This window comes from Etheostoma spectabile, chromosome 6 (assembly GCF_008692095.1).
Source record: "Etheostoma spectabile isolate EspeVRDwgs_2016 chromosome 6, UIUC_Espe_1.0, whole genome shotgun sequence".
Lineage (NCBI taxonomy): Eukaryota > Metazoa > Chordata > Actinopteri > Perciformes > Percidae > Etheostoma > Etheostoma spectabile.
The window spans coordinates 29,501,854-29,522,475 of NC_045738.1; the positions used below are offsets into that span (position 1 = coordinate 29,501,854).

A 20,622-nucleotide genomic window follows, 5' to 3' on the forward strand; every position below is an offset into this window, starting at 1 on the left:
CACCACATGTGTAAAACAGATAACATGGATGCGCAGAAGAGGTCTTTCGTATCAATGATCACATGGCACTATAGGACCAGTTTGACTATAACACAATTTATACATTCTATAAATTAGGGGGTCCCGATCCATATCGCCATCAGTTGGGGGTCCTGGTGGAACACGTTGAAGACCTTGATCTACCACATCTCCTTCAATTGGTTCCATACGAGTATTTCCTCCTCACAGTGGGCAGCGGGGAGCAGGATTGCAGACATAGGAAACCAACCTCGCCTGGCGGTCTGATCTACGCTGCAGCCGAACTGGCGATAGGGGGATGTGGTCTTAGCCCAAATGCCCCCCCCCAGCAGATCAAATCCCTGGGAAAGCAGGATCAGCGTCTGGATGGCGGAGTGGGAGAGTCACGCTGAGGAGGCAAGCGCAGCCTCGCGGGCCATGGAACAAACAGCTTCCAGAGATCACGGTACAAATAAAACGTTGTCAATATACAGTGCTGCTGAAAGTATTCCCGTTGAACTTTTCAACCCTTTTGAAAACCATGTCAGGCCTTCAAACATCAAGATTTTATTTTTGTGAAGAATCACAACAAGTGGGGACACAATGTGAAGTGGAAATGAAAATCTATTTGGATTATTTTAACTTTTTTTTAGCATTTTATAATATAAAAAACTGAAAAGTGTTGCATGAAAAATTATTCGGCCCTGTTACTTTTCAGTGCAGCAAACTCACTCCAGAGTTCAGCGAGGATCTCTGAATGATCCAAGAAAGGCTGATGGGAAAATAGAAGCACCTGTTGGATCAAGGCTCTGGTATAAATTGCACCTGCTCGTTTGATAGTCTCAGGGTTTGTTGAAAGCGCAGGAGCATCATGAAGACCAAGGAAAAACAGGACAGGTCCGTAATTATGTTGTGAGAAGTTGAAGCGAATTTGGATCAAAAACATTTCACAAGCTTTATAAACATCCCAGGCGCACTGTGCAAGCCATCATTTTGAATGAAAGGAAGTATCAGACCACTGAAATCTAACCCCCGACCTGGCCTGTCCATGTAACTCAGCTCAGACAAGGAGAAGACTGAGCAAGAGAGGCGCCAAGAGGGCCATGATCACTCGGATGAACTGCAGAGAAACTAAGTGAGGTGGGAGAGCTGTCCAAGGACAACCATATAGTGTACACTGCCACAATCTGGCATCATGGAAGAGTGGCAGAAGAAGCCGTTCTCAAAGCTATCCATAAAAAGTTGGTATAAGTGTGATCACAAGCACTGGGAGACACACCAAACATGTGGAAGAAGGTTGCTTGGTCAGCATGAAAACCAAAACTCAAAACTTTTGCCACTAATGTGCAAAACGTATGTTTGGTGGTAAAGCAAACACAGCTACTCACCTCACACCACACGCATCCCCACTGCAAACATGGTGGTGCAGCATAGGGTTTGGGCATGCTTTTCTTCAGCAGGGAAGGGAAGTGGTAAATTGGAGGGGAAGCTGGATGCCGCAAATACAGGGACCATTCTGGATGAAAACTGTTGGAGTCTGCAAAAGACCTGAAACTGGGCGGCGATTTACTTCCAAACAAAGACAATGATCCAAACATACAGAACATCTACAAAGGAAATGGTCTCCAATAAAACGTATCCAGGTGTTAGATGCCAAGTCAAGTCCAGACTGAACCCAACGCAGAATCTGTGAAAGAAACTGAAAATACGCTGTTCAAACGCGCTCCACCACTCACTGAGTCAGCTGTTTTGCACAGGAAGACTGGGCAAGATTTCAGTGTCTCGAGTGCAAAAATGATCGCATAACCCAAGCGACTTGACAGATGGAATCGCAGCACAAGGGTGGCTCTAAAGTTTACAGCAGGGGTCCCTATAAATTTAGACGCACACTTCGTTTTTATTTGCCTAAACAGCCTTAAATACTCCACTGCTTTCGTCCTTCCCCTTTTTGTCCACTTGTTGTGATTTCTCACTAAAAATATTTTTTGATTTTCCTCTCCCCTATTGTTGCGTGCCTGAAATGTTGTCACTAAAGTTGAAGTTGTTCTTCACGTTCGCGGCCGTTACTTTCTCTGCCTTTCTGCAGCTTTCTGTCTCTCTCGTAATTTCTCATCCTCAGATACTGATCCTTCTTGCGTCACCAAAATGTTCATTTTATAAATTATGTCTAATAATACAATAAGCAACTTTTATGTACTGTTACAATGGTCTCGTCTGAATCTCTTACACATTTGGCGCTAATCTCCGTTCTCTCAGCTATTGTAGATTCCGACTACCTTACATAACATTCATCATCCTTTTTTAGCTTTTATCGGTAGTTTTGTTAAAGGCTAGTTTTCTATCTGCATAATGTATATACTGAATTGCCGAATACTTTATCCATGTACTGTTTGAGCTTTTCCGCTTTCTTTAATAACAAATTATAGTTGTCAAGTTGTTTTTTATTCAGCGCGTCCCGTTGCCGATTTCTGGTTGGTTTTTAAGATCGTTTCAATATGGGGTGGTATGCGGCAGTGCAGGCTAAGTTGTGTAGGGGTAATTGTGGGTCCCAAACAACAATTGTGTTACTGGATTAATTGTGTATGGTGTATGACTGTTACAGTGATTTTTGAGGCAGCAAGGTTATGGAAAAAAAAAAAAAAGGGAAGTGTTGAAGTTGTCAATGGATGTGGTCTGTGTGGTTTCGTCTACCATGAGCGGGCATGTTCTGATGCGACACTATTGGTGCGAACAGAATAAGATGGCTGTGATATGTGTGTGTATGTGAAGCCACTCGAGTTGTTTCTTAGCTGATGGGGCCCCATCTTCCGCCCTTTTAATAGGTAGCGTCCGGTGGTCATCGAGGAGAGTCCCATGGTGAGGGAGATACTCCTTCCAGTAGGAGTCAGCGTGGCAGCGTGTGAATCCTCGTTTGAATGGTCTCATGACGAATTGGCCCGACCACCCGAAAGAAAGTCTGCCGCAGAGGACTGGCACTTGTGTGTTCAGTCCCGCCAGACCAGGCTATGACGTGCCACCAAGTCATTGGGGGGGGAAGTCAAGCGTCCATTCTAGACAGGGCTACCCAGCTACCCAGGCTTAGAGGTATAACACCGTAGCTCAGTCGTCACTACTTCTTGTTGCCTCCACTTGTCGAATTCACAATTTCGAAGTTGTTAATAAAACATTCATTGCGCCGACATGAGAGTATGATCTTTCCAATCCGCGGCTTATTAAAACCGACATGAACAACCCGTGCGTATACGCGATCAAGGTGCTCGTTTTCGTCCAGAGTCAGAATCTTGATGCATAGATTTAGCATGTTAAGCGTGTCTTCCATCCATTAGTCTGACGGATGAAGCCCAGACGTTCTAGTGACCTTTGCAACAAAGCGGCCCCGTTACTATATCAATTGAGTGGCACAAGTTGTTATAAGCTAGTACCTAACAGGTGAGACTAGAACATATCCAAGCTAAATAAGACAACAATGTTGCGGGTTGGATCAGTGCGTAGTAAGGCACAAGTACTTTGAGGATTAGCCTCAACGCAGAGGTTCAAAATCGACCTGGTGATTCCCATGCATTGTCTTCCCTCTCAGCTCGCCCCTTTTCTCACCAGCTGTCAAATAATTAGGCAGAACGCCCCAAAATAATCTAAACACAACAAACACAAATAAGCTATCAAAACATTTGCCTATCGGATGTGCAGGTTGCTGTAAAATTCCAGACGAATCAAACGTAGGCGTAGATGTGCTGCGTAAATTAATTTTAAAAAGTCTTCGTTCTCCTCGGAGATATGTGGCGGAAATGACCTAATCCATTCTTCTTTTTGTAGTTAGGTGGGTTGCCACCTTACTTAGCAGTAAGTAGAATACCTTAGTATGGTAGAATGAGATATTGTCCTGGGATCCTTTACATCATTTAAGGCGACTGCGAAGAGATGGAAGGTCTGGGCTAGAACACAAACACAACCCAGATGGCCGGTGAGAAAATGTGTGAATGATTGGATTTCTAACTAGAATATGTGTTCAGGCCATATGTGCACTCAGCGCAAAATAGCTCTGGATCTAGTTTGGTGGACATTTACACGTATTTTTGGCAAACAGAAAACTACCACCGCGCACTACTTTGAACAATGATGGTTAGCTAAGCTAGGTAACCATGAGGAGCGTTAAACCATCGTCTCTAAGAAACACGGAGTTAGGACGCCATACAAGAAGAACGGAAGCGGCGTAAGACATTTGGAGCTCAAAAATAAATCAAAATCCTACGGCTAGCACCTGAAATCCAATCCCGGGATGAAACGGTCGGGATTATAAACTAGGTAAGATGTATATACACACACCTACAGAAATGTGAGAGCATCTGTGCTCTGGACACTGGACATCCCTGATAAGATAATGGTTCTATATGTGATTAGGCAAAAAACAATGATCTTCAAATCTTTTTACAGACCAACCAAGTCCAGGCCGGCCACCAGCTGTCAGGCCGACGGAGCGTGTGGCGCCCCGGATAGAGCGGCGCTGAACAAAGACTCGCTCCAAGACAAAGACCATACGGAGCTGTGCAGCACTGTGGGAGAGACTGAAGAAGGAGGAGAAGTCGTGGCGTCCGTCCCCAACCCCCGTCAGAAAACCGTCCGCGGAAGACTAAACGAACAGCCAGGCTCAGCCAAAACACTCTGTCCGCTGCTGCGGAGGAGACACATGGGGGGAGGAAACCTTCCCTCTGTCCTTATGCCGAAAAACCTACCCGCCCACTGTCTTTACAGGTATGGAGGTGGACCCCGTCTTCGAGTGGTTTCTCCGTGGCGTGATGAATATTGAGATATATTGATATCCCGACAGTGCTTATTTTTTTCAATCGTGTCTCTTTTCACTCTCCCCCCTATGCTGTTTTACCGTCACGTTGCTTTGTCCTTGTTTTGTTGGTAATCTTTTTTGTGTTGTTTTGTGCTGCTTGCTGTGTTGTCTCTTCTTTTGTTACATTTTAACATTAGGCAGGGGAGAAAAAATTTTGGCTATCTGCCGTTTTTTTTTTCATCATGTACATCGTGTGTTTTCCATTTGCACGTCCCACATACTGTTGCATTGGATGCCTATGTCGTCAGGCTGTGGGAGCCTCAGCTTCTGCCATGCAACAATAGCTGGAGGCATTAGCAACGATGGAATACTAGGAAGGAGTCGGGTGATTTCTTTCGTATGGCCTTCTTTGTAGTCACGGCCCCTCTCTAAGCATGTCTGTTCAAATCTAGAGAACGTTTTGGTGTGCTAATGAGCACCAATTGGTGGTTTTTCAAATTAATAATTACAACTTTGTCTCTAAAGCAGCGGAAAAGGGGACAAATGCCAGAAGGTTTAATTGTTTTCTTGTTATTTTGTTGCGTTCTGTGTAACATGTTCATGGTAACGGCCATTGCGTAATCATGGTGTCTCGTAAGCTTTGTGGGCATATTTTCTTTTTGCGTGACCACAATGATAAAATATAATCCATAATCCATTCACTATTTTTATTCAAGTTGCAGGTTTTTGCAGGCAGCTATCTCGGAGGGCTGCAGCGAGAGCAGCAAGAGGCGAGAACAGATGTTGGGCGTCTGGAGTGCGGAGCGAGGAGGAAGAGGGAGGCGCTACGGCTGAGGCTGTACGCGCCACGAGGAGGAGTTGCTGGCAGGTTGAGCAGCAGAGTGGCCGTAACTAGAGCTGTGGTGTTTTTGCTGTACAGTTAATTGTCTCAGAAATAATAGGAAATTTACAATTCATGTCCTATGTCAAATTAAAAATATTACTTTTTAAACCATCTGTTGTCCTCGGGGGATTCCCCCTTTTCCTATATTACTGTTCTTTTTAACTACCCAAAAACATGATTGATTCAACACACGCTCTTTGGCAAAGACAAATCTCACTGTCATTACATTTTGGGTGTCTTATTCAATTTTAACAGACAAAAGAAAAATTGATGTGTTTCCAAATGTGTGCTTGAAGTTGCAATTCCAGTCTGGTCCCATAGTCTAAATAATTCCTAATTTCTGCTTTTCTAACGAAAACATTAGGTATAATTCCTTACTAAAGAGGTAGTAACTGCAGTTAATAGTGTTGAAAACGTCAAAAAGTGACAAACGTTAAAAAAACGTAAGGAAAGTAAAAAACAATCGATAAACGCATCAACAAAAGTGTTGATTTCAATTTTGAGGGAGGCAAGACAACACAGAGGGTTAGACAAATTAAAGTTAAATTCCCTGAACTACATACTTTTAGATAGTACACTGTCAAGGACCAGAGATGTGCTAGTAACACAGTCTATGAAGTAGACCCGCCTCTATTATCATAAAACCTTTTTTTATAATTTATACCCTCATACTTTTATGAAGTGTATAGGCAAATGCCACTTAGCATAGCTTAGCACAACAGTCCCACGCAATTTGGAATAGCTAAACAAAAGCAACAATTACAGACAAAGCCAGACCTTACTAAAAGCATGTTAAGTTAAACAACACGAAAAAGCGGTTCTGTACTAATTGACATTTCTGCCGATCATGTCATGTGCTGAATTTCATGTGATGTGTTATTAGGCACGAGAGCTTAGCACGAGGCACCTGCTGCAGAGCAGCCTGTCCTCCATGAAAGCGGAGCACCTCCGGTTGTTAGACCAGCTGCGGCCCCCATCCCTGGAACACTCGTCCTCGAAGGTTGCTGAGATGGCAATAAGCTCAACACTCAAGAGGTATTGGCTCACTAAACAGTGCTTCTCTTAGGTTGTGGGAGACCTAGGTGCATATGTTTAGTGGGGGGGGGGGCTGTGGGTTAGGGCTGCTCTTCCGAAAAAAAATGCAATTTCACATTATTTTGGACAAATTTGCAATGAACTGTGTCTAAAATGTTGGAAAACTTATAGCAGATCATACCTAAATAAGTAAATAAATACCACCCAAAAGCTTTAAGGCAAAACTTGTGTTCACAATATTAGATCTGAGAAAAGTCGTTAAGATTAGTTTTGAGCTGCTTGATGCTAAAGGGATTTTACATCAAAGTTGCTTGCGGTGTCAAACGTCTTGGTGCTGCGCCTAAGTCTTATAAAAGGTAGGAAGACCCTGCTACCAAACGTGTCGTCAACAGGAGTCCTGACAGATCCTGTTGCTTTAACTTTACATGCTGCAGATAATGATGAACATTTACAAGACCAGCTGAAAGATTTCAAGCGAGCTACGACGCATGGCAATATCCGGACCCGAGAGGACGCTTGCAGAAGCAGGTGGGGAGTCAATCATTTTTTCTTTTATTTGCGGACAAAAGTGTAGCGGTAGTCTGAAAATGGAGAGAGTGGGTATGACAACATTAATACCAATAGTTAAAGGTAACTACTGCTTTTTTCAACCTAGAACCTTTTTCCTTGTTTTGGGTTGCCTGTTATTTCTGACAATTGATAAACTAAACTCTATATAATTGAGTAAATTAAACCCAGTCAACAAAAAGGCCCAAAGAAATCAGCGGGATAGGCTGAGATCCCGTCCTATTCAAGGTTATGTTCTGATGTTCAACAGTTGTTGGTAAATTTCTCTGAAACACATTCAAGATTTGAGTTGCTATTTTTTTTCTCTCTGCACTGGGGATTTTCCTTTTGTGCTGGCTAAAACCTCTTTGTGGGGCGCAAAAAACTACTCTATGCAGGACAAACCCTGTCATACAGCACCGATTTAGGCTTGATAAATTTTACATCCGGAAGCTGTTTCTGAGCATACATTTCTGATCGTCTGGTGTATCTCTTTGTGTTCTCTCTCCACATTACGCCACATTAAAAAGTTACAACTGCTCTCACAGCTTGTGTGTGTAGCTGACCGCAGGTCTTGAAGTCAGTCTGCGAGAGGAACGAGAAGCTAAAGACGAGAGAGCCCAGAGGGAAACTCTGTGTGGCTGGAGAGGAAGCATCCTAACATGGAGCTCAGACACCAAACACAGAGAGAAAGAGCTGCAGCAGGGAACATCATGGCACACCATTACTGTTTTAGGGGTGAAATGAATCTTTGCATCAGTGCCACACTGATGCAGATAAAGGATTTCTGATCGATGCGATGCACGTGCAGACCATAACAGATTATTGCTTCCGGGTGTTACTTGATTTTTACGGCCGCTGCTTTTTTTTTATTTTGTCTGTTGTCTGCTGTGTGAGACTCTGTTCAGGAGTTGTCTTTTAAGAGGCAGATACAATAAAAAGGGTTGTGTGTGTGTGTGTGTATTCTCATATCTGACTGCTTGAATTGTTGATGAAAACCATGTGTAAGCTATTTAAAAATGTATATGGATCTGGTTGAAAAGGTGAATCCTACGATGAATCCGTGAGACCCGTGGAAGATTCACACCCCTACAGTGTTTATAATGTTTTAATGGCCCAAGCCCCCAACCTTACTGTTAACCCTGTGATTGGCTGTGTCGTTTAGGAAAATGGGGTCGTTTTGGAGCTTTGGGGGCCTCAGATAAAGAAATACTAGAGATGCAGTAGTGTGGTGCACTAATGTACTGTCCTGCATTATAATGAAAGCCATGATGTTTAACCCACCTTAATAAATCCTAGAATTGGATTCGTACCACCTTCCTCTTTCTTGTGTTGGCGATCTATTTAAACTCCTGTGGATTCTGAGGAATATGGTTACCTGCTCCTCACATTCTGTCCAATCGAGTTCTGTGCATGACTAAAATAACTTTTGATTGTAGACAAGGTCCTTCCGAGCCTATTTTGCACATGGTTGTGCGGGTTAGTGCACCCCCAAGACGATTGTGATTGGTTAAAAAAAAAGCTAATAAACAGAAACCATTTTTCCCATACCAGAATGCTGTGTGGGACTAGCCAGACTCATCTCGCCAGCGCTGTGGAGAAGGTCTGGCAATGCGAGAATACATAGGTGTAGATAGTACTGCCCTACCCTTTCCCTGCAGGTGATTGGTGGGTCGTGGCAGACGTCAGAGGTTGATAGCATCGCAGAACGGCAGAGAACTGGAAAACGTTTGGCTCAGGACAAAAGCAGAGAGTGGAGGCTTCCGTCTGGAGCTGGCCTCCATCCTGGAAATCCTAAGACATCCCAAGACAGGGAGTGGTCTCCCCACTCCGGACCCCCTCACCCAGAGAAGTTAAAGCACTTGCCACATTTGACTGATGCCTGTTATTGCAAGCTAATGAGGCTTACAGTGAACAACGTAGCAGACCGTTTCGCCGGAGCAGAGTCTAGTTATGTTCTTTAACCGGCTACACACATGAGTAGGACTGAGTCAAGGAGACAAGGTGAACAATCCTCTAGGATTGTAGTTGTTTCTTCAATTTTTAGAGCTGGCACAGCGCTGTGAATGTCAAAATATGTATGTCGCTGGTTCAGAAGATGCTGCACTCGGGAAGGGAGAAACAAGCTACACTGTAAGTTCACAGGGTGATGTTCAGCTTGTATTTAAACATCACAAAAGGGCTTGTTTTGCCACTGACACAGTCCTGTATATAATTTTAACTAACTCGCCATCAGTTTGGGGGTCCTTGGCCTGGAAAACGTTGAAGACCCCTGATCTACACTATCTCTTCATTGTTCATTACGAGTCTTTCTCTCTTCACCAGGTGAAGGAGCTGGAGCAGATACTGAGACATAGAAACCCAAACTCCCTGCCGGCTCTGATCTACGCTGCAGCCGCAACTGGCGATCAGGGGGATGTGGCTGCCAATATGCCCCCCCCCAGCAGGATCAATGCCCTGCTGGAACGCAGGATTCAGCGTCTGGAGGCGGAGCTGGAGAGTCACGATGAGGAGGCCAAGCGCAGCCTGCGGGCCATGGAACAACAGTTCCACAGAATCAAGGTACAAATCAAAACTGTAAATACAGTGCCTTGCGAAAGTATTCCCTTGAACTTTTCAACCTTTTGACACATTTCAGGCTTCAAACATCAAGATTTTATTTTTTGTGAAGAATCACCAACAAGTGGGACACAATTTTGAAGTGGAATGAAATCTATTGGATATTTTAAACTTTTTTAGCAAATAAAAAACTGAAGTGTTGCATGCAAAATTTCGGCCCCTTTACTTTCAGTGCAGCAAACTCACTCCAGAAGTTCAGCGAGGATCTCTGAATGATCCAATGTAATGACTGATGGTGATAATAGAATCCACCTGTGTGTGATCAAGTCTCTGTATAATGCACCTGCTCTGTGATAGTCTCAGGGTTCTGTTGAAAGCGGAGAGAGCATCATGAAGAACAAGGAACACACCAGGCAGGTCCGTATACTGTGTGGGAAGTTTGAAGCCGGATTTGGATACAAAAACATTTCCCAGCTTTAAACATCCCAAAGGAGCACTGTGCAAGCCATCATTTTGAAATGGAAGGAGTATCAGACCACTGAAATTACCAAGACTGGCGTCCCTGTAAACTTTCAGCTCAGACAAGGAGAAGACATGATCAGAGATGCAGCCAAGAGGCCCATGATCACTCTGGATGAACTGCAGAGAACTACAGCTGAGGTGGGAGAGTCTGTCCATAGGACAACAATCAGTCGTACACTGCACAAATCTGGCCTTCATGGAAGAGTGGCAAGAAGAAAGCCATTTCTCAAAGATATCCATAAAAGTCTGGTCTAAAGTTTGCCACAAGCCACCTGGGAGACACACCAAACCTGGAAGAAGGTGCTCTGGTCAGATGAAACCAAAATCAAAATTTTGGCACAATGCAAAAACGATGTTGGCGGTAAAAGCAACAAAGCTCATACCCTCAACACACCTCCCACTGTCAAAATGGTGGTGGCAGCATCGGGTTTGGGCCGCTTTTCTTCAGCAGGGACAGGGAAGATGGTTAAAATTGAGGGGAAGATGGATGCAGCCAAATACAGGACCATTCTGGATGAAAAACTGTTGGAGTCTGCAAAAGACCTGAAACTGGGACGGAGATTTATCTTCAACAAGACAATGATCCCAAACATACAGCAAATCTACAAAGGAATGGGTTCCCAAATAAACGTATCCAGGTGTTAGAATGGCCAAGTCAAAGTCCAGACCTGAATCCAACGAGAATCTGTGGAAAGAACTGAAAACTGCTGTTCACCAAACGCTCTCATCCAACCTCACTGAGCTCCAGGTTTGCAAGGAAGATGGGCAAGAATTTCAGTGTCTCGATGTGCAAAAATGATAGACATACCCCAAGCGACTGCAGCTGGAATCGCAGCAAAAGGTGGCTCTACAAAGTATTAAAGCAAGGGGGCCCAATAATTTAGCACGCACCACTTTTCAGTTTTTTATTTGCTAAAAAAGTTTAAAATATCCAATAGATTTCGTTCCACTTCACAATTGTGTCCCACTTGTTGGTGATTCTTCACAAAAAATAATTTTTTTATATCTTTATGTTTGAAGCCTGAAATGTGTCAAAAGGTTGAAAAGTTCAAGGGGGCCGAATACTTTCGCAAGGCACTGTAACTCATGCAGGATATCGTAGCCTCTTAGCGTCAGCAATTAAAATTATAGTATTACATTATTATAAATATTATAAATTATAGTCAAATATAATATAATATATTATTAAAACAGCACTTTTTATGGGGGGGGGTAGCTTGTTCAACAACTGGTAAGTTGCTCTTAAACACATTTAGAGAAGATTTGAATTTCTATTTTCATTCTCAGTTCTTAACATTTTGGTAGTATCTAACCCGAACCTTAACCTTAACATAACCATTGCCAAATCCTCCTTTTTTCTTTTTTTTTGTTAATGTTTTTGTTTAAAAAAGGACTTTAAGTTTGATATCTTAAGTTTGTATTTTTATACATTTTATTTATCAGAACTTTAATGTATTTTGATGTTCCTCTGTTCTGTTGTGAAAATAAAACAAATTATTATCATATTAAGATCAAGATTTTTTTTTTAAAATATACATCGGCCGATATATCGGATTTTTAAATAACCAAATATTTGTTTCGGCATTGGGCTCAAATTTTTTGTTATCAAATTTAAGTACACCAACAACAAACATTGTGATTAACTGGATATAAATGTTAATGCAAATGATAAAACTTTACAAATTGATTTTATGAAAGGAACAAGCAGAAACGCTTGGAAAAAAAAAAAAAAAAAAAAACTGAAAGTGTGAAATTTCAACATGTGTGTCTGTGTGCACCGTTCAGCTCCGCTATGAGCAGCAGATCTCCGAGCTGGAGACACAGCTGGAACAGAAACAGCAGCTGGAAGCAGCACACTCAGCAGCTGGGGCCGAGCGGCCACGGGTGTCACAGGGTCCCACCCCGGAGGAAGAGCTGCAGCGTGTGAAGGAAAGCCATCAGGAGAAAGAAAAGTCCCTCCAGGACCAGATTGAGTCCCTCCAGGACCAGATTGAGTCCCTCCAGGAGCAGCTCCAACACAAGGCTAGCACAGCAGCTACCCAGGTCATTAACACGCTAAAACACCTGTCTTAGCTTAGCCTCACTAGCTATGTTTCCATCCACTTGTCAATCAAATTATCCGAAGTTTGTTAAAAACATTCATGCGAATGAAGACTGTTTCCATTCACTGGCTTTAAAACGAATAAAAACCTGTGCGTACTGACGTCAAGTGCTGTTTTGCGATCAAATTAGCATATTGAATAGATTTAGACATTTTAAGGTGTTTCCATTCATTTTCTGACTGAATCGCCCAACGTTCTAGCTGACATTTGCAAACAAATGGCCCCGTCTACCTATAAATGATTGCACAAGTTGTAATAATGCTTATGTACCAACTGATAGCAACATATCAAGCTATAATAAGACAACAAATGTTGCCGGGTTGGCTCAGTGGGTAGAGCAGGCACACATGTACTTTGAGGATTATGCCTCAACGCAGAGGTTCAAATCCGACCTGTGACGATTCCCTGCATGTCTTCCCCTTCTCTCGCCCCTTTTCTCACCTAGCTGTCAAATAAAGGCAAGAACGCCCAAAAATAATCTTAAAAACAACAACAACAAATAAGCTATCAAAACATTGCTATGATGATGCAGGTGCTCGTAAATTCCAGACGAGATCTAAAGTAGGCGTTATATTTTGCTCGTAAATTAATTTTAAAAAGTCTCTCGTCTCCTCGGAGATATGTGGCGGAAATGACCTAAATCTTCTTCTTCTTTGTAGTATGGTGGGTTGCAACCATTACTTATAGTAAGTAGAATACCTTAGTATGTAGAATGAGATATTGTCCCTGGACTACTTTACATCATTTAAGGCGCTGCGATGGAAGGTCTGGCTAGAACACAACAACCCCAGATGGGAGAAAAATGTGCTCTGATTTATTGGCATTTTCTTTAAATAAATCACAGTCATCTTGGGCGGTGCTAGGCGCCGGATGGTGCAACTCAGCGCAAAATAGCCTCTGGATCTAGTTTTGGTGGAACATTTACACGTTATTTTAGTCGTGCAACAGAAAACTCCAATTGAACAGATGGTCTAGCTAGCAGTTAACCAGAGGAGCAGTTAACCATAGTCCTCAGAAATCCACTGGAGTTTAGGACGCCAATACAAAGAAAGAGGAAGGTGACAGACATTCTGCCAAAAATAAATCAAAATTTCCCGGCAGCACCTGAACAATCCCGGGAATGAAACGTCGTCGATATATAAACTAGCGTAAATGTACTACACAACCTACAGAAATGTGAGAGCCTTTGCTCTGGACACTGGACATCCCTGATTTAAGATAATGGTCTCTATGTGATTAGGCAAAAAACAATGATCTTCAAATCTTTTACAGACCCAACCAAGTCCAGGCCGGCACCAGCGTCAGGCCGAGGCAGCGTTTGGCGCCCGGATAGAGCGGCTGAACAAAGACCTCGCCTCCAAGACAAAGACCATACAGGAGCTGTGCAGCACTGTGGAGAGACTGAAGAAGGAGAAGAAGAGCGTGGCGTCCGTCCCCAACCCACGCTCAGAAACCCGTTCCGCGGAGACTAAACGACAGCCAGGCTCAGCCAAAACACTCTGTCCCGCTGCTGCCGGAGAGACACATGGAGGGGAGGAAACCTTCCCCTCTGCTCATTATGAGAAGACCTACCAGCCCACTGTCTTTACAGGTATGGAGGTGGACGTCCTGTTCTGAGTGGCTTTCCTCTGTGTGCGTAGATGAATATTAGAGTATATTGAATATTCCCGAACAGCTTTTATTTTTTTCAACATCTGTGTCTTTTCTAATCTCAAACTCTATGCTGTTTTACCTCGTAACATGTTCTGCTTTGTACTTTGTTTTGTTGGTAATCTTTTTGTGTTGTTTTGTGCTCTGCTCTGCTTGTGTTGTCTTTCTTTCTTGTTTTACATTTTAACATTAAGGCAAGGGGGAAGAAAACTTTTGGCTATTTCTGCCTTTTTTTTTTAATCATGTATAATCATGTGTTTTATCAATTTGCACTGTCCCCTACATAAACTGATTTGCATTGGATGCCTATGTACTGTACATTGCCTGTGGGAGCCTCAGCTCTGCCATGCCATAGCTGGAGGCATTAGCAACGATGGAATACTAGGAGAAGTCGGGAATGAATTTCTTTCGTAATGTCCTTAACTTTGATAAGTTCAGAGCCCCTATCTTAAAAGAAATGTCTGTTCAAAATCTAGAAACGTTTTGGTGTGCTAATGATGACACAATGGAGTGGTTGTTTCAATTGAATTTACCAATCTTTGTCTCTAAAGCATGGGGAAAATGACAAGAAGGTTTAATTGTTTAATATATGTAATTTTTGTTGCTGTTCTGGTAACTGGTCCCTTGCTGTAAATCATGGTGTCTCGTAAGCCTTTGTGGGCATATTTTCTTTTATGCGTGACACAATGATAAAATATGAATTCATATCCATTCACTAGATTTTCTAATTGTTGCATGTTTTTGACAGGCAGCCATATCTCGGAGGTTCTGCAGGAGAACGAGGCTCTGAAGCAGCGTCTGGAGCGTCTGGAGCTGCGGAGCGAGGAGGAGAGGGAGGCGCTACGCGCTGAGGCTGTACGCGCCACGGAGGAGCTGTGCAGGTCTGAGCAGCAGAGTGGCCGTTAACTAGAGCTGTTGTGTTTTTGCTGTACAGTTAATTGTCTCAGAAATAATAGGAAATTTACAATATTACTGTCTATGTCAAATTTAAAAAATATTACTTTTTTAACCCTCATGTTGTCCTCGGGGCAAATTCACCCCTTTTCCTATATTACTGTTCTTTTTAACTACCCAAAATAACATGATTGATTCAACACAACGCTCTTTGGCAAAGACAAATCTCTACTTTCATTCATTTTTGGGGTGTCTTATTCAATTTTATAGCAAAAAAATTGATGTGGTTTCCAAATAGTGTTGATTGAAAGTTGACATATTCCAGTCTGTGTATCCATAGTCTAAATAATTCCTAATTTCTGCTTTTCTAACGCAAACATTAGGTATAATTTCCTATAAATGAGGTAGTAACTGAAGTTAATAGTGTTGAAAACGTCAAAAAAGTGACAAACGTTAAAAAAAACGTAAGGAAAAGTAAAAAACATCGATAAAAAGCATCAACAAAAGTGTTGATTTCCAATTTTGATGGGAGGACAACACAAGGGTTAGACAAATTAAAGTTAAAATTCCATGACACATCTTTTTGTTATATCACTGTCAAGTGACCCAGAGAATGTGCTAGTAACACAGTCTATGAAGTAGACCACGCCTCTTATTATCATAAAACACTTTTATAATTTATCCCCCTCATACTTTTTATGAATGTGTATAGGGTCAAATGCCACCATTAGCATAGCTTTAGCACAACAGTCCCACGCAATTTGGAATAGCTAAACAAAAGCAACAATTACAGACATACGCCTTAAGACCTTAGCTAATGTTAGCAGTTAATTACGGTTAAACAACGAAAACGGGGTTATGTAATAATTGACATTTTCTGCCGATCATGCATGTGCTGAATTTCATGTGATGTGTTATTAGGCTAAAGGAGCATTCTGCAGAGCAGCTGTCCTCCATGAAAGCGGAGCACCTCCGGGTGTTAGACCAGCTGCGGGCCACCCATGCCCTGGAACACTCGTCCTCGAAGGTTGCTGAGCTGGCCAATAAGCTCAACACTCAAGAGGTATTGGCTCACTAAACCAGTGCTTTCCTTAGGTTTGTGGGAGACCTAGGTGCATATGTTTAGTGGGGGGGGGGCTGTGGGTTAGGGCTGCTCCTTCCAGAAAAACAAATGCAATTTCACATTATTTTGGACATTTATTTTGACCATATCTGTGTCTAAAATGTTGGAAAACTTATAGCAGATCATACCTAAATAAGTAAATAAATACCACTCAAAAAGCTTTAAGGCAAAACTTGTTGTACAATTATTAGATCTGAGAAAAGTCGTTAAGTTAGTTTTGATGCTAGCTTGATGCTAAAGTGATTTTACATCAAAGTTGCTTAGCTGGTGCTCAAAACGTCTTGGGTGCTGCGCCTAAGTCTTATAAAAGGTAGGAAGACCCTGCTCACCAAACAGTCGTGTCAACAGGAAGTCCTGACATGATCCTGTTGCTTTAACTTTCACATTTGCCTGCAGATAATGATGAAACATTTACAAGACCAGCTGAAAGATTTCAAGCGAGCTAAAGACGCACTGGCAATATCCCGGACCCGAGAGGACGCTCTGCAGAAGCAGGTGGGGAGTCAATCATTTTTTCATTTTATTTGACGGACAAAAGTGTAGCGGTAGTCTGTAAATGGAGAGAGGGGTATGACCTGAAACATTAATCCAAATAGTTAAAGGGTAACTACTGCTTTTTTCAACCTAGAACCTATTTTCCTATGTTTTGGTTGCCTGTTATTTCTGACAATTTGATAAACTAAACTCTATATTAATCTTGAGTAAATTAAACCCCAGTCAACAAAACGGCCTAAAGAAATCAGCGGGATAGGCTGAGATCCCCGCTCCTATTCAAGTTTATGTTCTGCTTGTTCAACAGTTGTTTGGTAAATTTCTCTGAAACACATTCAAGATTTGAAGTGCTATTTTTTTTTCTCTCTGCACTGGGGATTTTCCTTTTGTGCTGGCTAAAACCTCTTTGTGGGGCGCCAAAAACTCCTCTATGCAGGACAAACCCTGTCATACAGCACGATTTTAGGCTTGATAACTTTTACATCCGTAAGCTGTTCTGAGCATACATTTCTGATCGTCTGTGTCATCTCTTTGTGTTTCTCTCTCACATTACGCCACATTAAAAAGTTACAACTGCTCTCACTGCTTTGTGTGTGTAGCTGACCAGACTGCTGAAGGAGCTGAAGGAAGCTAAAGAAGCTCAGAGCCCAGAGGTGAAACTCCTGTGTGGCCTGGAGAGGAAGATCCTCAACATGGAGCTCAGACACCAACACAGAGAGAAAGAGCTGCAGCAGGTACACATCATGGCACACCATACTGTTTATTAGGGGTGAAATGAATCTTTGCATCAGTGCACCCTGATGCAGATAAAGGATTCTGCATCGATGCAGTGACAGACCATAACAGATTATTGCTTCCGGATGTTACTTGATTTTTACGGCCGCTGCTTTTTTAGTTTTTGTCTGTTGTCTGCTGTGTTGAGACTCTGTTCAGGGAGTGTCTTTTTTAAGAGCAGATACAATAAAAGGGTGTGTGTGTGTGTGTGTGTATCTCATATCTGACTGCTTGAATTTGTTGATGAAAACCATGTGTAGCTATTTATAATAAAATGTATATGGATATGGTTGAAAGGGTAATCCTAATCGAACTGAATCGTGAGACCAGTGAAGATTCACACCCCTACAGTTTTATAATGTTTTAATGGCCCCAAGCCCCCAACCTTTACTGTTTAACCCTGTGATTGCTTGCTGCTTTATGGAAAATGGGGTCGTTTTGGAGCTTTGGGGGTTCCTCAAGATAAAAGAAAATCTAGAGATGCAGAGTGTGGTTGCACTACCTGCTACTGTCCTGCATTATTAATTGAAAGCCAGATGTTTAACCCACCTTAAAAATCCTAGACTTGGATTCCGTACCACCTTCCTCTTTCTTTGTGTTGGCGATCTATTTTAAACTCCTGTGGATTTCTGAGGACTATGGTTACCTGCTCCTCACTATCTGTCCAATCAGAGTTTCTGTTGCATGACTAAAATAACTTTTGATTGTAGACAAGGTCCTTCCCGAGCCTATTTTGCACCATGGCTCTGTGCGGGGCTTAGTGCCACCCAAGACGATTGTGATTGGTTAAAAAAAAAAGGCTAATAAACCAGAACACATTTTTCCCATCCCAGAATGCTGTGTGGACTAGCCAGACCCTCCTCCGCAGCGCTGTGGAGGAAGGTCTGGCAATGCGAGACTACATACGGTAGATAGTAACTGCCCCTACCCTTTCCCTGCAGGTGATTGGTGGGTCGTGGCAGACGTCAGAGGCTGATCAGCAGTCAGAGGCGGAGAACTGGAAACGTTTGGCTCAGGACAAAAGCAGAGAGTTGGAGGCTTTCCGTCTGGAGCTGGACTCCATCCTGGACATCCTAAGACATCTCCAAAGACAGGGAGTGGTCCTCCCCACTCCGGACCCCCTCACCCAGAGAAGTTAAAGCACATGCACAGTTTGACTGATGCCTGTTATTGAAAGCTAATGCTAGGCTACATTGAACATATGCAGACCGTTTCGCCGAGCAGATGTCTCGCGTTATGTATCTTTTAACCGGCTACACACAGAGTAGGACTGAGTCACAGGAGACAAGGTGAACAATCCCTCTAGGATTGTAGTTGTTTCTTCAATTTTTAGAGCTGGCACAGCGCTGTGAAATGTCAAACATATGTCAGCTGTGTTCAGCAAGATCGCTGCACTCGGGAAGCGGAGAAACAAGCTACAATGTAAGTTCACAGGGTGATTGTTCAGCTTGTATTTAACTTCACAAAAGTGCTTGTTTTGCCACTGACAGGCTCTGATTAATAATTTTAATAAGTGTCTGACAACATTAGGGAAAGGATTTCTAAGGAGGTCGACCTTTCTGTTAAAGAGTAAGATAGTTTTTTTTAAACATAAAATCATCTGCAAAATTGCGTTTGCTAAACCCACCAGACTCCATGTAAATTAAGAGTAATTTTAGCATAGTAAAATATACTTAATTCAAAGTCGACTGAAACGAAATAAAACCATGAAAAGCCAGTGTGGGTTGTCTTTCCACTTTACCAACCATCACAACTCTAGTTTTTGTTGAAATAAACACAAAGTTTACCGATTTAACATGTGAAAATATGTTGGCGCTATACACGCTAAAAGTATTGTTTTTTTAAATTGAGTCTGGTGGGTTTAGTGCAAAAAAATGTCTTCATAAAAGTTTCTTATTTGTGTATGTATATTTTGTAGCTATTTTCTATTTTTAATTTAAATCTTTGTAACTTATTTAAAATGTAGTGAAATAAATGTTTTTTTGTCTTAACTGCAATAAAATGTGTTCAGTTACTCCTTTCATGTACTCTACACTGGAACCCCAGACCTGGCATTGTCAACTTTTGAAGTAATCCAATCCACTTCATCCTAACTTTAATGCAAAGATTGATTCTGTCAACACTGTACCAACGAGTTGGGGGGATATTTACCAAGGTTTTGCTCTTTTTTTGGATGCTAAAAACAAAATGACAGAGACACCACTAAAAGAAAGCATGTTTGGGTATGCGGGTACATGTATTTTAGGGCAGAAAGAATTTTGGCAATTTAGACAAATAGCTGCTGCACCAAATTTATCAGATGACTATAGGAGCAGCAGGAGCGTGGGGGTCGCGTTTCTTTCAGTTGGATGAGTAAGTAATCCCCTGCATGACCCCCGGTTAGTAGTGAAGGGCAAATTAAGCTTTGGTGAAGCACTGAACCACTTAGAGGAATTGTTTTGAAAATGGGTTCATTACGAGAAGCTTCAGTAACAGCGACCTCGCCTGGTGAAGAGCCAAGGCTGCATCGAGATTATCCCCACAAGATAGTAGACCGGAGGCTTTTAGATTAGTTACACACACGTATACTAACAATGGGATATCATTAATTTTTTAAATAAAGATTGATGAATTTGGGTATTGGGTTTTGGGGAAAGAGTGCTTGGGTAAACACAGGATGTGCTGGGAAAATATGGCACAAAAGTTGAGTGTGCTTTTGTATCTATGAAACGGGGGGGGTATGTGGGACAAGGAACACTCAGATTTTTATCAAGCAACATTATTTTTTCCACACTTTTTTGGACGGAGCCTGTTTATTTTTTTGCTCACAACCTCTCCACATTCAGAAAAAGTTAGTTCAGAGGGAACGGATGACGCCGGCGTACATAAAAACAGTTTTGCCGGTTGCAGTGGCAGCACCTGACTGGTTCCCGTGTTGTGGTTCCCGCTGCGAACCACTCGGCTGATTCATTCAGAGACTGAAGCAGCTGCTGCTTCGGACGTCATGTGTCACGTGATTTTTCCGTACCAAAGCAAACTTCCAATCGGAGCAGTGGTTCAAATTGAATTGTAGTTAATGGTTTGAAGCACGTATCAGACTGCCATCACTACAGATTAGTCTATAAGGACAATGTTTCATTTCCGGGCTTGTAAAAGATCTGCCGGATGTCCCTCTTTTCAGCCAATGTCCTTCACCTTCCTCTTTCTTTGTGTTGGCGTCCTAAACTCCAATGGATTCATGGGGACTATAGTTACCTGCTCTCAGGATCTCTGCAGGGTAAATCCA

At 42.4% G+C, this 20,622-nt stretch overlaps 1 protein-coding gene and 1 long non-coding RNA gene across 6 annotated transcripts in view; one reads left to right on the plus strand and one right to left on the minus strand.

The window, feature by feature from the left end:
• Nucleotides 1-20,622, plus strand: part of cep162 (centrosomal protein 162) — a gene marked incomplete in the record, with an annotated part of 129,535 nt that overhangs the window by 99,264 nt on the left and 9,649 nt on the right. For 4 of the 5 annotated variants that reach the window (XM_032518514.1, XM_032518516.1, XM_032518515.1 and 1 more), the window contains 8 exon segments: nt 9,567-9,803; nt 12,108-12,365; nt 13,697-14,015; nt 14,823-14,955; nt 15,890-16,031; nt 16,488-16,586; nt 17,183-17,317; nt 18,299-19,110. In XM_032518514.1, the coding sequence (XP_032374405.1) occupies nt 9,567-9,803; nt 12,108-12,365; nt 13,697-14,015; nt 14,823-14,955; nt 15,890-16,031; nt 16,488-16,586; nt 17,183-17,317; nt 18,299-18,496 (1,521 nt within the window). 5 annotated transcript variants of the gene reach the window in all.
• The window catches only part of LOC116691164 (uncharacterized), a 631,246-nt gene that overhangs the window by 83,099 nt on the left and 527,525 nt on the right, over nt 1-20,622 (minus strand). The window lies entirely within an intron of this gene.